Genomic DNA, 17907 nt, shown 5'->3' with positions numbered 1-17907 from the left:
TCTATCATAAATTTAAAAAAAGAAAGATAATTAGGAAAAAAAGAACCTCACACAAACTGAGCTTGCTTTGATGAGGACTAATAATGCATAAGCAAAACAAGAAAACATTAAGCCACCAGATAAGAAAGGTAACCCAGCCTGTAAAACACTTCTTCCACACAGGTGTTTTTGAAGCCATCATTTTAGTAGGAAATTACTGGAAATATCAAGGAAACCAGGAATAGCTGACATTTAGAAACTTACTCTCTGTTTAACTGCAGTTCAGAAGAATACTTAGGGAGGGCAAATCCCTATTGACATTTTTCTTAATTAATTATATTATATACGCATTATAAAATTCACATTTCTAGCAGCTGCATTGTTAGGATTAAAATAAATCCAAAGTCATGGTCATGGGATAACTGGCAATGACATATTTAGACATTTCTGATTAACCATTCAGACAGGTATTTGTGTTAATATCAAGCCAAAGCCACAATGGAAGAGTGAGCTCACTGCATCACTGTAACATCCAGTTTACTCAGCCATGAGTTAGCTCAAGAAGCTGCCTCATAAAACACTGTGCCCTTCACTAGTCTGAAACAGACAGTTTGAATACAGGGCTGTTTACCTTGAGGGAAATTCCCTGGAGTAACCCAGCAGCTTCTGTGATTCTGCCTGAGCCTTAATGGTCCCATCACAATTTGACTGGAATTTGCATTTTATCATTAGACAAGCACTTCCAGGTCATTAGGTCTGTGCTTTGCAGTACAGAGAGGAGGCTGTCACTTTTCACTTAGGTGGCTGCAAAGTACCTCATGGAACATATTGAGATTATTTCAAGATTTATATACTGATGCCTCTTGCTTTGTAGTACCTTGACAGTCATGGGAAGACACAAATAGAGAGAACTCCACTTTGAAAGAAGACTACAGTTTTAAACTGGATTACTCAATTTCCCAATAAAAAAGCTATGTCCCAAAAACATTTCTTTCAAAAAAACCCCTCATTATACTCAACATTTTATTCTTCCTTCAGAGAGAAAACAGGAACAAAGAGGAGGAGCACATCTTTACAGTGAAAAATGCTGGAAGTTGATTTGAAAATAAGTTCCAAATCAATACCTATCCAAAACAATTTGTACATCAGAGAATGTGAATTATTTTTGTCTGTTCTATACCCCCTGACACAATACCACTTTCACAGCCCATTTTTTAAATCATGCTTTCCCCACACACCTCAGCTCAGTCACAGAATGCTGGCATTCCTCAGCTAAGAGATTAACATATTTTAGTTCCTCAGCTGCTGTAGAACTGGACTGTGCAAAGCACATAAGAAAAAAATAGCTGAAAACTTTCACAGAACTCAGCCAAGCTACCCAATAAAATGCAGAGAGGAGCCCATCAGCAGGCCAGACTGCAATCACAAAACCCAGTAAGTACATCCAACTTTCAGACCAGATCATCTTTCTGAACACGACTACCCTGCCCAAAGACTTCTAGGAGATATTTAAGATAGTAATTTTAATGTTGAAAGAAGCAAATCCCTAAGTATTACCACCTTCCAAAGGTTGCTAGCAGCTTTACAACTTCCCTTGCTGAATGCATGTATGGCCTGACTGTAGCCAGCGGAAGACAGGGAAAGAAGGGGAGGAAAACCCAGAAAAGTGAAGCAAAATCAGGCACCAGAGACATGGCTAAGGGAGAACACATTAGATGTCCTAGACTTTGGCTGAGGAGCCAGAATGCAGCAACCAAGTTAAACTAATTAACTTGAGCCTGACAAGTAATCTACAATATTTTAGAATTCATCTCTGGAAAACAGATGTTCATAATCATGATTTAGTAAGCTACTGGGAGAATGAAAGCTGCACTATGCATCCAAACCATTTCCAAAAGAGGAAGAGAGAACATTATCCAGAGACTTGGGGGTACTCATTACAGAGTCCTGTCTTCTACACTCTGCAACACTTACTTGTTCCCCAACTTTTTGCATCTCTCCATCATCTCAGTAAGCAGAACCTGGAACAATTATTTATTAAAATTAGTGAATAGAGACTTTGCAAACATACTCAGCTTTATTTACTGTACTGAAATCTGCTAAAAGCTGTTTTAATTACCCTTCCAATACATTCCAATAGTCCTGTTTTACCCTGTATTTACAGCACTGGAAAACAATGGTGTAGCTAAACATAAAGCACATCTTCTGGAACAGGTATAGTGGCATTTCAATCAAAACCACCATATTATGGAAGTCAAATCTGCAATCTTTCATCCATGCCATTACTCCAGGTAATCACTATCTGCCAGTCAGGTCAGTTATCTCTGGCAGGAGGGGTGAAAACTCTGCCAGACTGACAGAAAATAAAACAGCTTGCTCACTATGTTAAGTTACAGTTTAAGTCAAATCATTTGTATATCTGTGGGACAAAAGAAATGGATGAACTCAGGAAATAAAGATTAACCTAGCTAAAGGACAGCAAGAAACAAACAGGAATACTGCCTCTGAACTTGAAGTGGTCACACTTGAGCTTTGTGGAAGCAAACATTCTTCCTGTACAGAAGGGAGCATCAGACAGTCCTACACAGGCTCTTTTTACTTGCCTTCACACTCATGTAAAAACCAGCTAAGGGGTTGTTTTTTAGCAGGCAAAATTAACTCTTCACCACAACTTTAGTATTGAGCATTGCCACGTTCACTTACATCTGGAGCATGGTATGCAATACACTGTAAAATCCAGTCTATAGCAGGAGAATATAGGGTCAAATACAAAGGGATCTCCACACATTGCACCACCAGCTGGTTCTGAACTGTATCCCCATGAATCTGTTGAAATAAGAGACAAAAATATGTTGCTGTGAAAAGGTATTTAATGGGAGCTATGATAAACTGGTTAAAGTTTGCATATGAATGGAAATGAAACAGATGATAGCACAAAGGTACAGATATTCTGAAGTATTCCTTGCAAGCTGGGGGAAAAATATCAAGCTCCTTACATCTATTATTCAAGTCTGGAAACATGCTGAATAGAGCAGTTTCCACTTACCAGAATGTATGTAAAATTTCCCATACTATATCTGGATACAGTAAAACCCCTAAATCTAGATTTGAGAACTTCTAAGATTTTTTTGAAGTATGTGGCAGTTTGATTAAGGAGTGTATTTATCTGATTTTGCAAACAAACCACTTATTTGCTTACCTGTTTAAATGTTAGGAGAAAGTCAAAAAAGTTTTTATTCAGGCTTTCTTTGAGTTGTGGTGCCACTTCCATCCCAACCTGTATTAAAAGAAAAAGACTTTATCAGCATCTATCAATTCTCCTTCAGAGTGAGATAAAGATGCCTTTACTGAAGGAATACACCCAAGTCACACACATCAAATCAACAAACAGCATTGAATCCCATGCTTTTGACTGATTATGTCCTTGCTTACTATTATAGTCATGTCCACTAACAACTACCCTGAGGCAGTTACAGCTGTTCTTAAACACGATCCTAACATCAGCTCCAAGTATCTGTAAGCACTGAGGAAATCAGCAGCTACTCCAGTGCACTGCAACAGCCTACAGCAGCACAGAAAATGATTCTTACTTACTACAAACACTTAAAGAGAGATTCTCCATCCATAAAACAGAAGAGAAATAATTTTTTGTTTGTTGAAAGGAAGAGACAGGCTGCTGATTACTTGAGATAAAAGCAGTAGTTCCTTGAAGCAGTGGCAGCACAGGCTGCAGTAAATCTTTGGTACAGATCAGAGGAGGTAAATGACAGCCTACCCTGCAAAGGTATGCTCTGGCATAGACTGCAACCAGTGGATCTCCAATTCCTCTAATCATAGATGTTAACCGTGGGAGACATTCCGAAATGCCCCTGTTTTTATCAGAAATGAAAATGAGCTTCAACAGTCAATAACAAAATTATATCACCTACAGATGACTTCAGTAGCTGCCTTGTACACTAACAATTGAGCATGAGTTATAGAATTATCTACCAAAGAAGAAGGATACTAGCACAAAAACTTATGAAATAAATAACAGTTTCTGTGTACAGTAATGCATATCCTATATTCAATGGCAGTATTTGCTTAAATAGCAAAGGAGATGCTTAAAGCAGAACTAGAACAGGCAGAGCTGTACTAGTGCCTGGATATGAGGCCCACTAACTCCAGTAAAAGAATTGCTTTTCAGGGATAATAAAATTGTCACTACAGTAGCAATTTGGCTTCCAACACTCATTTCAAAATATAACTGAAGAGGGACAATTAAAGGGAAGGAACATTTTCTGCTCAGCAGCTGGCACTGTTTGGCAACACATTAAACTTATACCAAAGTTTTCAACAGATAGTGGTTCATTGCCCCTAAATTATTTCTCCTACTCTGTATCTCCCAGTATGATATCAGTATTTTCCTTTCAGTTTTCTATTCTGTCTTTTTCATACACTCCTCATGTAAACAACCTTCCTTCTCCTCCACCCCCAGAAGCCACTGGTTTTCAATTTGCACTGGGATTTGTGACACCTGGTGTCACATTTGTACATACGTTTGAAAACTGAGAGCACTGGTGTATTTCAAACTATGTCACAGTTCACCTTTAATTTTTTCATTAAAAATTCCAAAACCTCTCCGTAGTGCTTCATCTCAGTTCTACTAAGACCCTACTCACCATTAATCACAGACCTCTCGTACTTAATTAATTTAATTAGTTCCTAAGTCTGCCCATTCCTCCCCATACTTAACATTATTCTTACGTTTTGGATAGGAATTTATTGCACTTCAGTATTGCTGCTTCCACGTAACTAAATTGAAGCCAAGTTAAGGAACAAAACTAAGATTCACACCACTGAAAAACCATAAGCAAACATACACCAAATGGATATTGACCGAACTATTTTAAGGCCTTCTGTATTTCATGTCACTACACTGCTAATTTTTACAATTTATCTACAAGATTCTGTTTCAAAATTTTTCATACATCATCTCTGTCACTGCCAAACTGCTCAGAGCCAATAATTAAGCATTCAGTTTACTATGAAACACGACTCAAAAGTACATTCAAAACATACAGCCTGAAACAAACAAAATAAAACCAGTACAAACATTAGGTCCTGTGGGTTTTATTGAAACAAACATGTTCACTTCTGGAAAAATCTACAAAAAACCTGCAGACACACTGTGAGGGTCTCATTTGACAAGGATACAATCTGGGAATAAGTTCTCTGATTGAAGCAATCTTGAAAAACCAGTTTAAGCAAGTTTCTTTAGCTGTATCGTTAACACTCTCTGGAGAAAAGTTATCTGGGAAAAAAAACAATCCAGAAATAGTTACATTCTTTCTGGAAACAAGTTACTTTTCATGTTAGGTTTAAAACTGTATTTTCTTCCCATTTGTCAAGAAATTAAGTGCACAATAATAAACTAGGCAATACATTTGCTTCTCAGCTCTCTTGAGCAGCAGTCAGAGCTGAGTACATAACAAAAAAAGGTACAATCTTGTAGTAAATCACATTTCAGAATCTGAATTCAAGCACTTGGAGCTGATCTCAGAGCTGCTACTGAGAAATTCAACCTCTGCCTCTGCTCTTCCAAAATCAGAAATTGTAAGAAAAAGAAAATACAGAGAATCTGTAACAAACACATCTATACAAATCTACAATGACTAGAGAACATACAAAAGAGAGTTAAGCACTCAAATTGTTTATTTTAAAATGCTAATATAAATTTTAAATAATACTATTGCAAGAAGTAGGAAATACTGAATATGGACAGAAACCTTATTTCTGTACCCTGAACACATCCTCTTACAAACTCCTTCTGAAACCATTTAAAACAGCACTCCAGCCTCCAGAAGTTGAGAAGTTCCACAAAAAAGCTTCCAATTTCCAACAAGAGAAAGCCACATGTCAGAACTCCCTGCACTCAGTATTTCTCATCTGGGATCTCAGTTCTCACTGAACTTGGTTTCACTTGGTTCCCAAGGGACAAGCTCAGAGGCTGGGCCTGAAATCCCCAAAGGTTCACATGCACAGTCAGCACAGCACAGATTTTCCTTGTCCCTCCCACTTTTAGAGTTGCTTGGGAAGTTCCCACCAGCAATGCCTCTGGCAGCTGTACAGCTGCAGCAGGAGCTCAGCTCTCCAGAACAGAGGTAACTGTGCCCAGAAATCCTGATGTGCTATGGGAACTGCCTGCCTTCATTAATGTTTGTAAGAGCAGTTTGTCAGATCTGCAACAACCACATTTATCTTCACTATTTTCTCTAGGTTCACTTCAAATTTCAGTATTTGCTGGTTTCAAGTTTACAGCTCCCATCCTATGGATTTAACTGCAAATTAATGGCACTGTTCCACTGCCAACTACAGAATGCTTCATCTTGCAAGCATGTGCACTTAGTGCACTTCAAACTGCAAGGAAATGCCTTTCCAAAGAATCTTTCAATGTCTTGCTGAAGAGGTTCTTTCACCTGAAATGTCAAACTAGATTTTTATGTTGTGTTGGAACTTCAACTGAAAAAAGAAAAAGGGCCCAAGTTAAAAAGATTATGCTAGAAGCAGCCTGCTGTTACTTCCAAAATTCTTCTTTTATTACAGCAAAACTATCAAGCTTCCAGTGTAGCAGTAAAAAAACCCTATTTACTAAGAACTGAGATTCTCAGCTTTGTTACATTTCTACCATTAATTTTAAGCTACTAAAACTGTAGTACTTTCAGAAGAGAGCATATAAGACAAAAAAGAAAAAAAAAGTCTTCCTTAATCTAATTAGGCCATTCCTGTTTAATTCTCCCTCCCCCTAATAAACTCTGTATTAGAGAACTTACATAATTCCTTGTGATCTCAAGTCTCAGGAAGACTCAGTTTACATTTAGGAACATCAGAACCATAAGCATACTTTACTATATCTTAGGTATATCCTCCACAATTAAAATGTAATTTTTGCATGAACACTGTGAACAGTGGAAGCTGCAAGCCATGGATTTTACTCTGTTAAAAACTAAAAGCTGCTAGATTCAAATCAGAACTTTTTCTATAGGAGATAGAGTAGCAATGGTCCTCTATTTAACCTCCCTCAAGGTAGGACATGATTTTTTTCTGGAGCAGTGGAAACAAACACAGTTACCTGGCAGAGAGACTCGGTTATCCACACACATTGACAGAATTCTTTCATACACCAGTTTCCCTGGTTTAAAAAGAAAAAAAAATAATTTAAAAAATCAAAACAAATTAACAAACTGTAAAACACAAAATGCTGGCACAAAGGTTCCCTTTCTACCATACAATGAAATTAGAGGGAAAAAACTTCCTAAAACACTGACATTTTGCTGCCCTCTAGTGAAGCTGAAATGTTCAGTGTAATTTAGCACTTCTCACACTAAAAAAACATTCTCTGGCTCCCTTAAGTGCAGAGGTAACACACAGGTCAGATTTCTCCCAGGCCAGGAAAGGACAGCTGCTGTCCTGACTTTGCTGAGTTTGGATATTGTGTTATCTCTAGCATCCTTCAGCAAGCAGGAAGGAGCACAAAGAGGAAGCAGGAAGAAAGAACAATTGGATCTCTGTTGTAGCATATCCTGCTGGCACCAAAATGCTCTTCAACTTTCAATACCATTGTAAATATTTTCCATAACATGGCAGAAAAATAAGAGAGTCACATGAAGTTGATGACAATTTCACTTACAAGTTTAAAAACATATTAAAAAAAATCAATAACTACATTCTGATCATTTCATAGTCCCTATTCAGCCAAAGAACTTTGACTTCTATTCTTCAAAATACAAAAATAATGAAATATTGAGTCAAAAGACTGCTAAAATCCAAAATATTTTATAATGACCACGTGTTTTTAATTTCAAAATGCAGAGATCATGATTTTTCCTAACATTTTTTAAAATATTCACTAATATATAAAGCATGGAATCACAAAGTGAAATGTTTTCATCTTAAGAACTTTTGGCTCTTAGGAGATAGTTTACAATTATATACCATGTTTACCACTGGCGTCCAAATGTTTATGTTGGAAATATTCCATGTTGAAACTAAAAGTCATTTCAGCCCTTTTTGGAAAACTTTGATGCTTTCTAACATCACAAAAAAATAATCTTATTAACAATTGTGTAGTAAGACTGGCACAGTAGATACTTACCAAAAGTATCAAGGATATCTGTAATTAAAACAAATTTACTTGGATAAAACTGGATTACTGTTGTGTCTGAAAGAAGCTTAGAACACTAGAAGGAAAAAAAAAATAAAAAAGAAACATTTTTAGAGGCAAACATAAGTTTGTGGTTTTACTCCAGAAAAGCTGGAATGGATGATTATCCACAGGTGGAAAGGGCCCATATGAACTATGAAGCCAAAGGCACAAGGACATCTAACACAACAGACCATGGTGCTTGTTGTAATTTCCAGAGCTACACACACCTGGTTTTCCTTTATACAGGGTAATTTACAATGCAGAGTTCCAGCTGACCATGAAGATCTGTGCATCTGTTCAGACAAGACAAATTCTCTCCCAGACAAAGCACTGAAAGGCACTTCTTCTCTAAATAAGGACACTGTTCAGTTTTTCACCATTTCTCTAAGCATCCATATCAAACACAAAATGTAATATAGATTACATTAAGAAACAATTTTAGAAGTGTAGCTAATGAGCTTTCCAATGCGTTTTTGCAGCTCACATAACTAGTTCAAACACTCTGGAAAGAGACTGAGCCACAGTCAGCTCCAGGAGGACTCTGTAATCAATCACCACCCACTGGGACACAACCTGATCATGGCATTTGGACTGCAATGATGGCTGGAACAAAGTCACATTTGAAAATGTATTATCCATTACTTAGTTCTACTCTCATTGGGTGTTCAGGGCAGGAAGGAACATATCCATTGATTGTATGAATTCAAAATAAACACTGAGCAAAGAGGATATTTCTATGATATTAATTAAGCTATACTTTGTTTTCCAAGATTAAACTGGAGTCAAAAAATTTGGCAGAAGGTTACTCACAAAAAAAGACCAAAAGAAAATAGGTGAATGACTAACTGGGGAGAGAAATCCACCTCTTCCTTGCTTAAGCCAAATGTGGCCTCTGGTCCTGAGTCCTCTCTGGTCTCTAAGACTGACAGTATTTTCTATGAGCTCCATTCTTTCTCCTTCCTTCACCAGGAGACAGTTCTTCAATCTCAGTGGAATAAATAAAGTTTAAACTTCTGTTACATTTCAGAAATCCAGGAAGCAATCCAATACCTCACAAGACTGCTCTGTTTAAAGAAGGAAATCACATCATTTGAACATGCTTAAACAAGGGGCACACTACGTCTTTTTGCTTTATTCATCACGGTAACTTGAAGAGTGCACCAGAAAGACAAGTGAGAGCATTCACATCCTCCAACCAAAGCAGAATCTTCCCTGCTGTGTGGTAAGCCAGTCACCTTCAAGGAAAGATAACTCAGTAGCTGTTTGGGACCTACACATAGCACAAACACTGAATTACCACTTTTCTTAGAGCTCACACACATAATCAACTTAGTTCAGCTTACTCTAAGTAGCTTAGCATACTCCATCGTGACATGTAAAGAATCTTGCAAAAAGGCACTTGAGGAATCACAGAATCATAGAATTTCTTAGATTGGAAAAGACTTTCAAGGCTGTTGAGTCCAACCTTTAAACCATCACTGCCAAGATCACCAATATAAAAAATATCCCCAAGGGCCACATCTAGACATCCTTTAAATATCTCCAAGGATGGTGATGCCCTGGGCAGACTGGTCCAGTGATTGAGAGCCCTTTTGGTGAAGGAATTTTCCTAACCAGAAGCCAAACTCACTCCTCCTACTGCATACTAACCAGTCTGTAATAATAATGGCAGACTACGTATAAAACTACAGCCTGATGCCAAGAGAACTGCTCAGCTCTTTCAGAGGATACAGCACTCTGCAGGAAGAAGCACAACACGTAAAGTTCAGTGAGGATTCTACCCTATCCTGCTTTATAACTACAGAATTATTATCCTTCCTGAAAATTTTAAATTCATTAATTACACAAGTACCTATTTCATTCTTAGGCAGTCTTTCAATTAGTGATGAGCATCTGCAGTATTAAGTGCTAAGTTGTGGCAAGCACATTTCTCTCTCTCTCAGGATTTTTTATTGAGGTGCACAGAGAGAAATGTGCTTGCCACACTAAGTGAACAACACTTCAGCAGAGATTCAGCTTTGGTACCACTTTCCTAAAAGGAAGCACTGGATCCCATGTTAGAAACTATTATTTCAAAATTGTTTATGAACCAGTTGCAAAAGAACATATGAAAGTATCAATGCATAGATTATCACTGCATTATCACACACATATATGTATATATTTCACACAAAGCAGTACATCCCTGCTGCTCTTCTTCTCATCCAAAGACCATATTCACACTTCACAATCCTATATATGGATTTTTTTAAACTAACAAAAATAGTGCTGATTTCATAGTATCACAATAGTACATTAGTCACCCTAGGTCATATATCATTGTTTGATCTCACTTCATTAATGTTTCATTTCCTTTTTCGTCTTTACCGCAATTTAAGATGAAATTACTTCAAGCAGTTTTCACAAGAGTATCCAGAATGACAAAAAAAAAAATACTGACTTTATATAACCCCACTGGATGACCATGAGCATTACATCAGTTTTACAGCTTTTAAGGATGTCATTATCTCATCTGTCCTCTGCTGCACTCTCCCTCTGGCCTTTTTTAAAGGCCAAGCCAAACAAAAGAGCATTTAACTGTCCTATTTCCCCATGCCCTCCTCAAAGCACATCACCCCAAATGACCCAAAGGAAGACCATGGACAAGTTCTCAAACAAACAAACAAAAACAAACCCCATACACACAGTTTTAAAAATCTGGAGCTATTTTTGGTAGCTTGCCTAGGTCCTATATCCCTTTATTTAATTGCCCTACTAAGTTTGGATGAGTAAAATGCTGATGTTCAAAAAGCTATTCTAGTATTATTTGTAGGGAGCAAGGGGCTGAAGGGGAAGAGGACAGGAAAGGAGATTACACATCCTACAAAGAGCTGATTATCACTACATGTTATTGGTTCTAACTACCCTTAAGCAGGTGAAATTTCACATCTGTCATTTGGTGACTCATTGAGAATTCTATCGTACATAACCTAGTCAAAACCAATATGTACCAACAAAGCTGAAAATCCAACTACTGTCAGAAGTCATAAAACTCTGGAAGAAATGTGTTTCAGAGGAGAAATAAAGAAAATAATAGAAAAACAGTAGAAAGTCTTCCTTTCCCAAGAAGGAAACTGGACAAGTTATATCACCAAACTCACTGGTTCTGCATAGAACAAAAGCATAAAACTGACCTGGATGACTATTTTCAGAGCTTTTACTTTTTGATCAGAGGACCATGCATCCTTTAAAGACTGGTTCAGTTCTTCAATTCGGTTCATGTAATCCTGCTGAGTCAAATTCAACAGCTCTTTCTGTGATCCCTGGCAAGAAAACACAAACCCTCTTAATAAGAGCAGGAGGGAAGGAAGGAGAGTGCTGTTATTATAGACTCAAATCACCATGCTGTTGAGGACAATCCTACAAAATTTATTACAACTTCCCTTCAGGTCTTAGGAAAGTAGATTATGAAACATCTCACCCTTGCACAGTAAAATACTGCAGCTTGAGAAATAACTTCAGTACTCAGTATTTCTATCAAGCTCATAATTGTAACTTAAATTAAACTCAGGTAGACATATGCAGCTTCTGCAACAGGGGCAACCAGAATTATCAGATGTTAAGACTATGGGGCTCCACAAAGTTTTACAGCCATAAGAAGGTAAATCAACAGCAACAGATCAGGTAAGTTTTCAAATCACAATTTCTAGTGATACAAAAATATGATTTTTTCCAAATCCTGTAACAATAAGGATTAAAATCACTAGAGAATTCCTACAGAAAGTACATCTTTATCTAAATACTGCACTTGCAGAATCAGGACCTTTTTAAAAGGTTTCACAAAGATTTTTATTTCACAAATTCCTTTCACTATTATAATGATGCTGTAATTTCATCAGAAAGCTTTCTCACCTCTTCCAGATCATCCAGTTCTTCTAACCTTGTCCTCACTTTTTCAGAAACTGCTGAACCAACAGTGGTGGCTTTTCCTGCAAAAAAATTACAGATTAAATTTCTTTAAAATTTAAACACTGGGACTTCAGAAGAGAAACAAACCTGAAGGAGCCTGAGAGGGACCAGTCAGCTTCTGTGACAGAAGACAGGTGGTTTGGTTCCTTTAGTGACTATTCCTGAAGACACATATCTAAACATACCTACAGTGCATTCACTTTGAACAGGGGCAATGACAAGTAAGCAGAATTGAATATGAGTGGATTTTTCTGCAAGTTTTACTGGTAAGAAAAGAATCATCAGATAGAACCATAGGATAATTAAGGATAGAAAAGCTTTATGGAGGTCTGTGTCCAACTCTCCTCCTCAAAGCAGGTCCAAATCTGAAGTTACAACAGTTGCACAGGGTTATATCCAGTTAATTTAACAATCTCTAAGGATATAGATCTCACACTCTGCCTGAACATCCAGTTCCAGTATTTGACCATTCTCATTGCAAAAAAGTGTTTTCTATTTTTGCAGATGTTGAAATGCTGCATGTTTATTCATATAGAAAAATCCTGATTTACTATGCTATGACTACCTAGCCCAGATTCCCTTTGCTAGAAAACACAATAAAATATTTAACATTTGGTTCTTTTTTAAACACCCAGCATACAGTTGAAATCACTTCACTTTCATGTAAAGAATAGCTGAACAATTTCCCAAAGGACTTGTTTGCTTTCCTTCCAGCTAGCAGAAGAGTTGATAAACATGATCCTCCAAACATCACTGCTCATTTAAATGGAAAAAAGTTTTAAGCTACAGTGGAAGGCAGTGCAGTGAAATAATCACAAATTCATCAGCCCATAGGAATAAAAGACAAGGTGGTCAGGTGGCTTATTTTCAATAACTATTTTAAACAAACATCCAGACATCCACAAAAAAAGCAACGACCATGGTGTCAGAATGGGGGAGGCAGGAAAACACATTTCAGCTATTCTTGACCACAAACTTGACAGTGCACCCTGCCTCAAGCAACCTCTGTTACTGGTAAAGAAAGTGCTCACCTTTCTCAGATCCCATGTACAGATTCTGTAAGGAAATAGAAAAAGCAGACTGTTAGAAAACATGTACTCACTAGCATTCCAAGACTGCACAGGGTAATTACACTGCTAATCAACCCTCTAATCATTTAGAAGTAGATGCAAGACTAGAAGTTATTTGCATTGTTGCAAAAAGACAAAGTGATGGCTTCTAAATATCAAAATACTTGGATTCAGTTCTAAAACAATCTTTACAAGTGAGAGCTTGTGATTCAGTTTTCTACTATATTAAAACTGAAATTTAGAGAACCACTATTTACCCACGAAAGAATTATAAAATAGCAATATCCAAAATCCATTAAAGGTCTAGTACAAATAAAAACAACTGTGGCAGCCACCACTTACAATAGAAAGCTTCTCTGTTGTTGTGTATCTAGCAAGGATTTCACCACGTTTGCTTGACCATGGTTCAAAGTCACTTCCTACTGCTGAGCTCTCATCTTTATCCCGTTTCCTTCGTGCACCATCCTGTTACAGGAGTACAAGTGCAAAAGTTAAATACAGATCTAGAAAAAGAAGAGAAGGCTGATAAAGGTCAACTTAATGTTTCAGGTGTTACGTGATCCTTTCAAAAGTTACAATATTTTTAAAAATCCATATTTAAATAAATATGTCACCATAAATCAGATAAAAGTAGGACAATAAAAAAGACTATTATATTAATATGGTATATTTCCTATATTAACCTCTTCACTGGTGAGACAATACATTTTATCCAGGGTTGGCTTTATGGTTTTGGTTTGGTTTTGGTTTCCTTTTACTTAGTTGAGATAAGAGCCCTCAGAGTTACCATGGGAGGAGCAGTAGTCACAGGATCTGCAGCTGCTGCAAACAATGACAAGGGATCAGTGCCATCCAACACACTGCTCAGAGGGTCCATCATTGAACTAGAGGAAGAGGAGGAGGTAGAAGAAGTACTTCCCTTCCTGTTCATCTTCTTTGTCTTGGATTCAGTAACCTAAAGAAAAATTCAGAACTGTTAAATGAAAAGGTTTTGTTTTTCTTCACTTTTCTTTAATTCTTTTTCTTCCCCCCACCTCTTCCCTGAATGTGGAGGCACTCACTCTTCAGTAGCATTTCCACTGCTTTTTTTTTTTCCTTCCAATTTTAGGTCTACAAAATTGTAAGAACCACCACTCTGAATATCTTTCTAGTATCCCTTCTCTTATGTTTGTCCCTGTCCTCCAAACTCTTTCTTGCTATTTCATTTCCTCTGCCAATTTCATCTTTACTTTTCCTGTACAACACTCAAGCCTGGAACATAAAATCCATACCTCAGGCCAACATCTTCTCTCCCTGCTGACCTTCCTGAGCAGAAGCTGCCGCCCATTTATCATTCATTGGTGGATAACTCACCTCTTTGAAGCTGGATTTTTTTCTGTACATCTTTAAAAGCCTCTTACACATCAAAGAAATGATAAATGTCTTAAAGTACACAGCTGACTGGAAGCTAAACCAAAACCAAACCTTACATCATGCAATTATGCAGGTCATTTGTAATGCAACAATTTGATTTTAAATTTATCGATTATTCAGCATTTAATGCAACCAAGAAAACCTACAAGCTGGAGGTGCTGTATTTGTCAGGAGACTGTTTCTGACACAGAACAGCACCAGCAAACTTCTGTGAAGGGCAAACAGAATAGACCTTGATGCCTCTGAAACAGGCCACTAACACTGAAAGCAACTTCACAAGTACCACCACCATCCTCAAAGCCTTTTCGTGTTAAAGGAACAGATGTAAAAAGAGGAACACAACCAGTCTGAATTGAGATTCCTTTTCCAAAAGCACAAACAAACTCACTGTAATGGGTTTCAGTGGATGGTAATCACCAAAATCCAAGGGTACAGATTCCAGCTTGCACACTTCAGATTCTGACACATAGTTCCTTGATCTTGCATGCCTTAAAAAGCAAGAGTGAAAGGAAAGTATATATGCATATAAATGACCACATACTAAGAGAGAAGCATTCCTACATCTATACAGATGCTTATTTACAAAAAAAAAGCATATTCAAAAATAAGCAAACATAAAGACCCAAATTTCTCTCTACTGAGATAACATAAAACTAAAACTGGAGAAATTTTACTTTCAGCCATTTAGTTGTACTCTTTTTTAGTCTTTGAAACATGCAGAGCTGCTAATTGTTCTTTTCTGTTTCATGCAAGACACTGAGAATGTTTATACTATATCCTCAGCTGAATGAGGAAAATCAGGGGATACACAAAAAAATCTTTAATCAGACTACTAACAAAAGCAAACAGCACTTCCCCCACATAACACACATATCTTTCCCACAAGAATTAATCCAAACTTTCAAGTAATTCCATTCCTACTGAAAGGCATTAACTCATTTGGAAGATTTTCAGTAGCATTAAGCAGCCAGCTCTTCTACAGATACCATGTCAAAGTTTCCTTAATAATTAATTACAGATCAGACAATTTATGGTTGTGCCTCTCCAAGGAGAAACTTCTGGCATCTAATGACATAAAGCAGAACAAGAGAAAGAGACCAGTGAAATCCACATGCTAATTTGTTTTCTTGTTTTGTTTTCTTGATCATCAGTTCCTTTTCTTTTTGCTATTGTCTCACTGTTCTATGACTCTTCTTGCTCATTTGCATCATGGGTTAATCAGCACCTGGGTGGAAAATCTTTCAAACTCTTTCTGGCTACACAATTGTAACATTTCTTTAACTGCTGACAGCCCTGTCAGCATCCCCAGGCCAAAATCAACTGCACTCCAATTAGTGTAAGCACACTGAGCAAGTGCACATGGTAATAACACACACGTGGCAGTGAACAAGAGCTGCAAACCCTGCAAATAAGTCTTCCAAAAGTATATTTTTTACAATGTGGCTATTCAAGTGATAAGACAGCTTGTAACAGAGCTAATACAGAAGACAAGATCAAGTTTCCTCTAGCATTATGTTCTGCTTACTCCCCAGGGAAAGGAGATTAAGCATTCCTTTCTTGGCCACAGCAGTGCAGCCAACTTTTGAGAGGTAATAAAAATAAGACTCTGGTCAAGCTGGGGTTTCATCCTCTGTGCATCCTGCATGATTTACACCCCTGCTTCAGCTGCTCTTTTAACAGTGGATTTCAACCTTTCCCACACATGAGCACCATGGCAATTGCCACCACTCCTTTTTCTCTCCTCCTGGTAAAATATCCTTTCCCTGGGACAGCTTTCAGGCACACAGCACCCTCCCAGAGCCAGTGCTTATCCTAAAGCAAGTGCTTCAAAAAGCTCACAGGGAGCACAAAGGAGCCAGGCATATAAAATGGAGGAGAGTTCCTTTACAATACTAGACATGTATTGGTAGTAATACAATGAAGCACATCCCATACTGACTGTACCTATCCTTATCTGAGTATTTGACATAAAAACAATTTCTCTAGATATTTATACATAGCTATTATAAAACTGCATTGTAGCCCTGCACTTTAAATTATTTTATATACTTTTTACTTCATTAACAAATTTGTTGAAATTTATAAAAATTGCTTAATGAATATTATGTTAATACAACTATTCAACACCAACAGGTGCTATTTTTTCCTCATATGCAGACTGATGACTATGCAGACAATAAATCTGCAAAACAGCTTTTTACCATTAACACGGCTTAAAAATAGCTAGGGTTCTGCTAAGCCCCATAGCATGAAAATATCTTCTTTATTAGGTAACAGCATGATGGAAACATCTTACTCTGGTAAAGGTCTGGTTATTTCCCCATGGCCACTTCTACATCAGTGTTATCAGATGTTACCTATTTATTAGGCTGTTGTTACCTCATTGCTGTACTATGTAAAAATCAAGTTTTCAGCATCTCTGCTGCTCTGCTCTGTTTTGCTCTATTTTGCTACTGCTTTTGTCTGTAACAGAAAAAGTGCCTCTTTTATCCTTCCTTTACCAACCAAATACCAGACTAAGTAATTCCACGTCCTACACAGTGCAGCTTCCTCAGATGTACACATCCTCCTGTAAATGCGCATTGCTGGAAGCTGACTCTGTCTCTGTCTGCAGCCCCTGTCTAGTCCTAAAGAGCCTGTGAAAGGTAACTTCACAACGTTCTATCGGTGAACACCCAGCACAAGCCGTTCAGCTCCACCGGCGAGCGCAGGGCGGGCGGGGCAGCGGGCCCGCAGAGACCCCGCCCGGCGGCGGCGGGCGGAGCGCCCCGGCCCCGCTCCGGCCCCCGGCTCCGAGCAGGACACGCTCCGTGACAACACCCCGCGAAAGCCAGCGGCGCTCGGGGAACTCCTGCTTATTCTAGCGGGAATAACGGGAGGCCAGCGGCCGTGGCGCCCCAGCCGGCTCACAGCTGCGCCGCCGGCCCGGCACCCGCGTAGCTCAGCGTAACGCCATGGTCCCGTGAATGTCATCTGTACATTCAGATCGCATTCTGAGGTGGGCAGCGCCGGGCTGAGGCCCCACGGCAGCGGAGCCGCGGCACCCAGCGCCCCGGCTGCCCCCCAGGCCGAACTGCCCCGAGCCCCGCGGGCGGAGAGGCCCCGCACTTTCCCCTCCAGCACATCCGCGGCCGCCCCCGCCTTGGCCCCCCGGCCGCCAGGGTGGCCGAGCCCGCAGCCCCCCCGAGCCCGCCGCCGGCCGCTCCGCGGGGAACAGGCGGCTCCCGCTGCCTCACCAGGGGAACGCGGCCATCTTGCGCCCGCTCACATGACAGCGCGCGGCCGCACCTTCCGCCCGCAGCTCCGCCCCGC

General features: G+C 38.9%; 1 protein-coding gene across 4 annotated transcripts in view; it reads right to left on the bottom strand.

Annotated features, from left to right (window-relative positions):
- VPS35L (VPS35 endosomal protein sorting factor like) overlaps window positions 1-17907 on the bottom strand; it is a 48789-nt gene that overhangs the window by 28689 nt on the left and 2193 nt on the right. Inside the window, exons 1-15 of one of the 4 annotated variants that reach the window (XM_053957081.1) lie at window positions 17832-17903; window positions 14984-15083; window positions 13970-14137; window positions 13525-13647; window positions 13144-13168; window positions 12056-12132; window positions 11338-11466; window positions 8114-8198; window positions 7091-7150; window positions 5176-5272; window positions 4726-4773; window positions 3755-3848; window positions 3179-3256; window positions 2683-2805; window positions 1954-2000 (exon numbers count right to left, since the gene is read on the bottom strand). In XM_053957081.1, coding sequence (XP_053813056.1) covers window positions 1954-2000; window positions 2683-2805; window positions 3179-3256; window positions 3755-3848; window positions 4726-4773; window positions 5176-5272; window positions 7091-7150; window positions 8114-8198; window positions 11338-11466; window positions 12056-12132; window positions 13144-13168; window positions 13525-13647; window positions 13970-14137; window positions 14984-15083; window positions 17832-17848 — 1271 coding nt within the window. In that variant the 5' untranslated portion in view covers window positions 17849-17903. Of the gene's footprint in view, window positions 1-1953; window positions 2001-2682; window positions 2806-3178; window positions 3257-3754; window positions 3849-4725; window positions 4774-5175; window positions 5273-7090; window positions 7151-8113; window positions 8199-11337; window positions 11467-12055; window positions 12133-13143; window positions 13169-13524; window positions 13648-13969; window positions 14138-14983; window positions 15084-17132; window positions 17202-17831; window positions 17904-17907 lie in introns of those variants that run through there. The other 3 variants (XM_053957079.1, XM_053957080.1, XM_053957082.1) reach the window with 3 other exon arrangements.

Source organism: Vidua chalybeata, chromosome 16 (genome assembly GCF_026979565.1).
Source record: "Vidua chalybeata isolate OUT-0048 chromosome 16, bVidCha1 merged haplotype, whole genome shotgun sequence".
NCBI lineage: Eukaryota > Metazoa > Chordata > Aves > Passeriformes > Viduidae > Vidua > Vidua chalybeata.
This window is presented reverse-complemented; position numbering and strand designations above follow the sequence as displayed.